Source organism: Sinocyclocheilus rhinocerous, unplaced genomic scaffold (assembly GCF_001515625.1).
Source record: "Sinocyclocheilus rhinocerous isolate Xijiao unplaced genomic scaffold, SAMN03320098_v1.1 scaffold1182, whole genome shotgun sequence".
Classification (NCBI taxonomy): domain Eukaryota; kingdom Metazoa; phylum Chordata; class Actinopteri; order Cypriniformes; family Cyprinidae; genus Sinocyclocheilus; species Sinocyclocheilus rhinocerous.
This window is the reverse complement of record NW_015624203.1, coordinates 1,099,930-1,109,267: the sequence shown is the minus strand read 5'-3', so window position 1 is coordinate 1,109,267 and position 9,338 is coordinate 1,099,930. Positions and strand designations below refer to the sequence as shown.

General features: G+C 35.9%; 1 protein-coding gene across 1 annotated transcript in view; it reads left to right on the top strand.

The window, feature by feature from the left end:
• The window catches only part of cachd1 (cache domain containing 1), an 83,127-nt gene that overhangs the window by 43,788 nt on the left and 30,001 nt on the right, over positions 1–9,338 (top strand). The window contains exon 5 of the mRNA XM_016551160.1: positions 5,433–5,543. Within this exon, the coding sequence (XP_016406646.1) occupies positions 5,433–5,543 (111 nt within the window). The remainder of the gene's footprint in view (positions 1–5,432; positions 5,544–9,338) is intronic.

Here is a 9,338-nt window from a genome sequence, read left to right as displayed (position 1 = left end):
TCATACAGCGCTCCGGACCGCGCGCCCCATGACGCAAATTCGACTAATATTCATTCTTTATTCACAATCTCCTCATCACAGGCAGGCACAGCACTCATTACAGCATGTGCTCGTGTTTGTGTGTGCTGTCTGCGTCACTCATAGTACCTGCCTATATCGTGCGCTATATCGAATATTATTTATTTATATAAATATCGATACCGTTTTATCGCCCAGGCCTATGATGCAGTATCATTTTTAGCCTTTTAAGGATATTCCAATTTCCAGTTTCTGTACTTTTGAACTTTCTATTAATCTGTGAATCCTGAACAAGCTGTATCATTGTTTTCAAATAAAAAAATTAAGCAATAGTAGTGATAGTAATAAGAATGAGCACCAAATCGGCATATACAAATCATTTCTGAAGGATGATGTGAGACTGAAGACTAGAGTAATGGCTGTTGAAATTTTAGCTTTGCCATCAAATGGATAAATTACATTTTAAAATATATTAAAATGGAAAACAGTAATTGAAATTGTAATAATATTTCACTAAATTACTGTTATACTGTCATTTTGACCAAATAAATGCAGCCTTTGTGAACAGTTTTTTTTTTTCAAAATCATTTAAAAAATCTTACCGACCCCAAACTTATCACTCTAGTCTATGATGTTTACAACGTATGTACATATAATTTTATTAAAATGTTTGGTAACACTTAATTTTAAGGTGTCCTTGTTACACGTTACCTGTACTTACTATTATAATAACAATTAATTATGCAAAATTACATACAAATAACCCTAAGCCAAACCCTAATCCTAACCCTAACATATAGTAAGTACATGTAGTTAATTAATATTACTCAGTACTTAAATGTATAATTACACTGTAACAAGGACACCTTAAAATAAAGTGTAACCAAATATATGAATACATGAAGTATGAATGATGTATGTATGTATGATGTTTACAGTGTTTCTTAAATTTAAACAGGATTTATATCACAACAGTTACAGTAAGGTAAATCAATTCAGATTTTCAGGTGGTTGGAGAAAAACATTTCAGATATTAATTCAAAGATTGTTTTTGTTTTTCATTCTTACGGCAATGAATTTAGACCATCACGTTACATCACATTCCTTTTTAAAAACATTTCACTTGGATCTTTGTTTTCCCAGTGATTACAGTGATTATTCTTGATTAGGGTTTCTTCCTCCACAAGCAAACTCTCGTTCTCCTGATCTCCTTTCCTCCCTCTTTCACTCCTTTTCTCATTCTCTGTTAACTGTTAATCCGGTTTGTATCTCCCAATCCTTTTGGAGCCAGACCGTTTGGACAGACTCTGAGCCTGAGCTAATAAAGATAGAGTGTGAGAGAGACTGTGTGAGCGAGAGAGAGAGAGGGATGCAGAAAGGGAGCGAGAAGATGGGCTTAAGTCACCATAAAGGGGTCTTAAAGGCTGCTCTGCCGGACTGCATGCTTTCCCGAGTCCATGCAGGGTGAAATAGGGAACCTCTTTTCCCATAATCCCCCTTGAGCCTCTCTCTTAACTTTTGGAGGCCGCTGTGCTAATGAAGTCCATTCTGATAGATGCAGTGAGAGTGTGAGTGTGTGTATGTGTGTGACAGACAGAGCTGATACCGCAGTGGTACGTGCATCTCATCTCCGCCGCGTGGCGAGACGTCACTGATCTGCCAGCACTCTATTAGCCGTGGAATAGAATCACAGGGACTTGTTCTTGTCACCGTCAAACATGAAGTGCCACTAAATGAGGAGTTAATCTCAGTACATTAGGACAGCACTTTGCTTAGTTTAAATATTAAGAGGCTAAAAGCGTTCACTGCTCATAATAATGACTGTGTACTGACACAGATTAAGCATTCATTTAGAATTACTGCGTTCTAATACCCGATCATACATTTAATTGTCATCTGACACATATGCATTATGTATTTCCCATTTTACTTTTAGCACAAAATACTACTTTGGGTGTTTATGACTAAAGGGTTTATTTTTCTGCTATTGATAGACCAATATATCGGCTTAGTCGTTTAATCAGCCATTTTTGGCCAAGTGTTCATTCCCCCTTGTGTCGGTTATAAAATCTAATGAAGGAAATGAAACATGAGATTTTTCTGTGTTAATAATAATAATAATAATAATAATAAATTATTATTATTATTATTATTTAAATATAGTAAGTTGATGTCTGCATGTTGTAAACAGCATCATATGTTTAAATCCTGTGTTGTTTGTTTATTTCATTTATTATTATTATTATTATTTTGTATATTTTGCCTGGTAATATACATGTCATACTTTTTTAAAATGCAATTTAAATGCATATTTTGAATGTAACTGTGACCAGTTTCATTTATTATTTATTATAATTACTTAATTATTATCAACAGAATCAAATTAACATTTTATTTGAATTTTCCGTTTTAAAGGGGTCATATGATGCGATTTCAAGTTTTCCTTTCTCTTTGGAGTGTTACAAGCTGATTGTGCATAGATAAGATCTAGGGCTGCACGATAAACCGCATGCGATATTTAACGCGCATCTTATCAGTAAAGCCGGTTCTGTAATCAGCGGTAAATCTCCATCACGTGCGTGCTTTCACATTGAGCAGCATTAACTACACAGAGCCGTTGTTCACAGACGAGCTGCGCAAAAAATCGCGCGAATATGAACGTGGTTTTGCGCTGTTTTTACATTTATTTTGAAAGATGAAGCTCGGGATTATGGTAAGGGGCGTTACATTTCAGACAAGTGCTTGCGGTTTTCGGCCAATCACAATGCACTGGGTTAGCTGGCCAATCAGAGCAGACTGTGCTTGTCGGAAGGCGGGACTTTGTAGAAAACGAAGCGTTTGAGAGAGGCGGGGCATAGAGGACCTACAATAATGTACAGTATTTGAAAAATAATGTGTTTTTTGAACATTAAAGCATGTCAACATATTCTGTTACACCAAATACACAAAATAATGATCTTTAAAAAAGCATCATATGACCCCTTTAAATGGTTGAGATCATGACAGTTGGCTTCAATTTTAGGATAATTTATAATGTAATTAAAATCGTATGCTTATAATTTCAATATGAAATTGTAATATGCAATTAGAAGTGAACAGCAGATGTGTTTTAAGTTCTTGGTTATTTTAGGTCAGATGCTGTTTTTCACACCATGCAAGCTGAACGATACCTTGAGGGCTTGTTTTTCCATTCATTCCTTTTTTCCCCCCCCTCATTCTTTCTGAATGTTTTTGCAGAGGCCCTAATTTGCATGTTGAACCGAAATCAAACATAGAGGAGGAATAAGTCTCAAGCTTTTATTCAATATATATTTTCTCTCCTCCTTTCTCGCTCTCTCACTCGTTCTTTCCCCCGCTTTCCCTTTTGCTCACTTGCTCTCCCGTCTTTTTTCTGATGTAAAATTCAAAGCAGCTTGCAAATGTATTTTTTATCTAGCACATTAGCTTTGCCACCACATGTAAAGTGTGTTGAAGGAGAATTCTAATGACTATGGCCTGATGGGAATTAAATGTCTGAAGTTCAAAGCGCTTTGCACATCACAGCAGCTGTCAATCAAACCGCAGCCCCGCTCCGGCTCTGTGAGACGACGATAATGGGGAGAAAGAAATGAACCCGATGGTGAGAAAGACACTAGTTTAGTAATGGGTGATGGAAAAGAACATACGTAGTTCATGTGGCAAAGGACAAATACGGTGCATTTAGGGGAGAGCAGTGCATTATGGGGATTGTGTGAAGAGGAACATAAAGATGTATGCAGTAACTGCCATCAGAACACATTCGGTTGGCAGATGATGAGGAAATGATGGCTAGAGCTTGTTTCAGAGATTATGTGTGTGTGTGTGTGTGTGTGTGTGGGTGGGTGCAGCAGTGTTTTTGTAGAGTCATAAGGGAGATGAAAGCAAGTGTGGCAGTGCAAGATCTCTGGAGACACTGCTTAGATCAGTGCTCGGTTAGTGCAGGCAGAGACCTGAAACAGCAGCATAATGGGCGGCTATGAAATATTAGTTTGCAGCATATTCTGAATAGTTATATATATATTAGTGTAAATTCATCTGTATCTTGATAAATTAGGCAAATGCCAAAATGGATGGGTCGAATACCATCCTGATTTGCAAACCATGAGCAAAACTATGTAAGATAAAGGAAGTAAGACTGCATTACATGCTTTTTTATTTGCAGTGTGGATAAACTAGTTTTTTGCCAACCACAGTGTGTTTTGTGCAATGCATTATTGGATTAATAAAATAAATAAATGGGTCTTCGGTCTGACATACAATTTGACAAGTAACGGTTATGGCTAGTTTTATTAAGACTAAGTAAAATAATTTTATATAGATTTCGCATTTACCCTTTACCTTGAAGATTTGAATTTCGATGGAATATTAGTAAGACATGCTTGTATTATGCTTGTATTTTTTCTATTTTTCTATATTTTATATGTACACTGCCATTCAGGTATGTTTTGTTTTTTAATGTTTTGGAAAGTTTTATTAGTTTAGCATTCTGTTATACTCACCATAGCATTTATTTGATCAGAAATACAGTAAAAAAAGTAATGTTTCGAAGTATTATTATGCTTTAAAATAACAATTTTCTGCTTTAATATATTTTAAATGTACGATTTATGACAGTAATGGTAAAGCTGAATTTTCAGCAGCCACTACTCCAGTCTTCAGTGTCACATGATTCTTCAGAAAACACTTCTTATTTATTATTTATTATTCTTAATATTTGGTGCTCAAGAAACTTTTTAAATATTATTATCAATGCTGAAAATGTTTTAATGCTTAATATTTTTGTGGAAACAGTGTTAGGTATTATTTCAGGATTCTGTGATGAATAGAGAGTTTAAAAGAAAAAGCCATTTGTAACATTAAAAATGTCTCTACAGTGTTTTTTTTAATCAATTTAATGCATATTTGCTAAATAAAAGTATTTTTCAAGAAGTATTTGGAAAAAACTTACTGAACCCAAATGCTTGAACAGTTGTGCAATTTTTTGCTGTTTCTTTTTATATTTATATTTTATCTATAAATTTGCCTCTCATGCCTGTCTGAAAGATTTGGATGCTGTGAATAAAATCAAAAGGGTTCTCCCATCTGCTCTTCGTCATCCTTCTCTCCCTTCAGACTGCATCCCTCCATCTTCCTCTTTCATCTTCAGCAGAAGAGCTGTGCAGCTGGTAGAAATAGATATCGACAGTCTTCCTCAGGGGGTTTTACCACAAAACTGTAAAAGCTGTTATTATAGAATGAGAAAAACTTCAGCTTCATTTTTCTTCATGACTGAGGCCTTGAACTAACTGAACACTCGACCAATCAAGTGCTGGACTGTATATCCTTCAGTGTCACTTTCTAATTATCGCCGAGGTAAAATAATCTGTATTGATGTTTTGTCTTCTCTCTGATTTCAGGTTTGATGGTAATTTTAATGCCAATGTTTCGAAGACCATCAGCTGTGATCGTCTCTCCGCTACCGTCAATAGCCGAGCTTTCAACCCAGGACGAGACCTCAACTCTGGTGTGTATAACACTAAGCTTCAAAAACCCAAAGCCAATTTCCACTTATCCAGCTGCTGCCATGGCAACCATTTGCAAAGAACAATATTGCTTTTCTGACGTCAAATCTTCAAAGATTTTTTGGCCTTTTGAGTGAGACAAAAATGAACAGTGCTGTTGAATACGTGACCTTGCTCATTTGCGTGTGCAAATACTTTATTTTCTCTCCTCTCATCTCTCTGTTTTTATTCCTTCTCTTTTAAGTGACCACAGCTTTGTACCTCTGTGCTCTTTTCCCCTTTATATCTGCGCTACCCCACCAATCAGGAAGTGCATGTTTTTATCACTTTCTTCTAGGGCTGCACGATTCTTGCTAAAATGTGAATCACGATTTTTCTCCAGGGGAAGTGAGACCACGATTCTCATTTTTTCAACCAAAATATTTATTGCACTCAAGTAAAAAAAAAAAAAGTGCCGTCTACACAGGACTTTCAGTTATAATAAAGTGCTGGACTTAAAAAGTACTTATTTTAGACCCCTTAAAGTGAATAAATTAAAAGCTGTTGAACAGAAATAGAATGTTAACAATAATAAATAAAAACAACTAATAAAAAAAACTAACATTACGGTCGGCCGATACCGATCCCAGTCATGATTTTTTTTTTGATTAATCGTGCAGCCCTACGTTCTACACTGAGCCAGTGTCAACACCTCCTCTTCGTATCAGATACATCCGTGTATTGCAACGGGAAAGCCCCCTATTGTTGTTTTAACTACATATAGACAAAAGAATACTAACTGATTCAGTTAATTCAGTTCAATTCAATTAACCTCTGTGATGAATCCAGCATGTGGGTAGTCTGAATCCAACGATAACTTGATTCCTTTCGATCAGTTCTTTAAAATAACCAGATTATAATGGTCATTCATTTGTGAATTGGATTACATAGGCCCACTAATGGTGCATAGGAACTCTGAAGAAATGGAGAATTGTTTTGTTAACCGTCTGTATGAACTGATTGGTAGCACTTTAGTTTAGGGAGAGAAAGGACATTGTAGTGTACAGTAACAGCACAGTTCATTCTCAGGTTTAGTGTTCAACACAGTTGCCTTTTTTTTTTCTTCAGCCACCTTGGTTCAGACTCTCCCTCCTTCTGGCCTCACACACTTGCTTTCGCTCCAGAACAGATTATCCCAATTCATCTTCATACAGATGCTTATTTTTGTAAGGCAGTCATCAGGAGTTCATGTTACCACTCTTCCTCCATTTGTCATTGAATACTGACCCTGCTAACCATGCAGGCAGTCATCAGTCACATTTGATCCCTGTTAGTCTAAACATTGATGAAATGTTTAGCGGGGGGCGAAACAATTAAGAGGGAGGAAAAACCTTGAGAATAGAGCGATGAGAGACAGAGAGAGATAGTGTTGTGTTACAGTGTGATGTGATGTCTTTGATTTAGTTTGTAGGGCTGGTTCCTATTTCCCCAACATTCTCCCCTTTGGTGTCCTTTGTTTCACCCTTTACTCCTCTTCACATCTCTATCTGTTTATTTCTCAGAGTTTTGCAAGCGTTCTCCCGACTGTCATAAAGCTGCGTCCCAACTTTATAAGCACTTAAAGTATGTACTTATTTTGTTGCTGATAGAAAAATAAATAGTTGTCCAAATGTTTAAGGTCAAATTGTACTTTTATTTAGCAAAGATCCATTAAATTGGTCAAAAATTATAGTAAAGACATTTATAATGTTATAAGAAATTTTTATTTTAAGTAAATGCTGTTCTTTTGAACTTTCTATTCATCAAAGAACCCTAAAAAAAAATCACAGTTAGCCAAGTTAGTGCAGTTTCACAGTTAGCCTTAGATTAGTAAGATAAACAGTTTAGCATAGCAGTAATTGGTTAAGAAAAACGCTTTTGATTTGTTAGGATCAAGATACCACAATAATGCTACTTTTTTATCAGGTTGAGGATTAAATTTTATGGGGGATTGGAACTTGCACAACAGTCACAAACTCCTTTTGTGATGGATTACAAGGGATTGTGGTCAGTTTTAGCCACAAAAGCATGTGCAGATGTGCGCTTCTTAAAAATCCATTGCCGTTTACTACGATTTGGGATACTCAAATTATTATGCATACTATTTAGGCTCACAGCCTACTTGAGACGCAACTTTTGGTTTATCACTGTCTCTGTGAGAAATACACAACAATTCCCATTGGCTGGATGAGGAAGAGAGTTTACATAAGGAAAAGGCAAATGCAACGATTTTTGGAGTTAATAATAACCTTGAAATTGACAGCACCGTAAGTGAGAAGAAATATAAAAGTCGGTGGAGATTTAAAGTGGAATGAAGGGGTGTCACGTCATGACTCTGCTTCTCAGCTACTCTAAACACTGGATGGGGGATTAAGCACTCTTGGGGCAGCACATGTTTTTTAAAGCTGTCAACATGCTGTAAAGTTCCTGTTTATACTTCGGGTATGGATTGAAGGCTCATTTGTGGTTGGGACGCCTGTTCATGCTTAGCATGCATTTTTCTTCTTCTGCAGGTTTCCACAGCAATTTGATGAACTATGTTTATTTTGATCAGAATTAGGAAAGGCTATTCCATGTCTCTGTGGCACCTAAAGCTAGTGTTTTCTTTAATAAACCTTTTCTTTCTTCATTATTTTTTCATTCTTAATTATATTATATAATATTGGCCTTGTATTGTTTGAGTTTACATTTTGAATCACTCAAACCACTTAAAGATGTCGGCATGTTTAAGTGGAATGGGTGAATCACATTTAATTGACCCGAGTAACCTCTTGTAGCACACATTCTTTCTCTTTCTGTGACTTAAAATCGTTTTTATTTTCTGTTCTTTTTTTAACTTTGGGTGTAAAAGGTTCATGTAATATTACTAAAATACATTTCTGAAAAGGATCATACTTATAGACGTATGCCCTCCTGAATACTTCCACTGCCTCTCTCTCAGTTGTATTCCTTATTTTCCTGTCTTTTCTTGTTCTTTTCCCCACTTTCCTTCACTTCCCGGCTCCTGTTAAGTAAATAAACGCTTGAATTGATGGCAGCAGAGTGGTGATCGCTGTGCTTCTCGAGTGTTTGGAAAGGATCAGCTTGTCTGGGCTCCGGCCGTCACACAGCTGGGGCCTGTTCAACTGACACGAACCCTACAGCTGCCTGCTTCAAGTGCACACTCCATTCAAATAGGTCCATGCTGCATGGCATATTAAATTAGTTCTGGGTGATTGTCTTAGAGAGTTTGTGACATTTAGATACTAATGTTTCTATGAAAGAATGCTTTAGACTTTAATGATAATATATGACTTGACAAGTAGTGATAGAGATTGACATGGATAACAAAGTCAACTTTGTTTACTTATTTATTTACTTGCTTATTTGTTTACTTATTTATGTTTGTTTTTCATCTTTTATGTATTTATTTTATTTCTTTATTAATTATTTATTTTATTTATTTATTTTTAAGATGAGACCACAGAGTAATACCTCTCACACACACACACACACACACACACACACACACACACTGTCCTTTAAGTTTTCACTCTGAACACTGATATACCCTACAGCAAGTTATTGAATCCCATGGTTATCACTGTCTTTAAGGCATGCTTGGTAATGAGACTTTCTATTTTTTTTAACTTTCCTGTTTTAATAAAATTCAAACACATTCGTGCACACCATCTAAGTATATATTTTTCCAACACTGCCTTTTTAAAAGAAGCTGTTTAGATTGATTCTATTTAGAAATCTTTAGAAATTTTAGCCAAGTACTTATTTGTGTTAAAAAAAAAA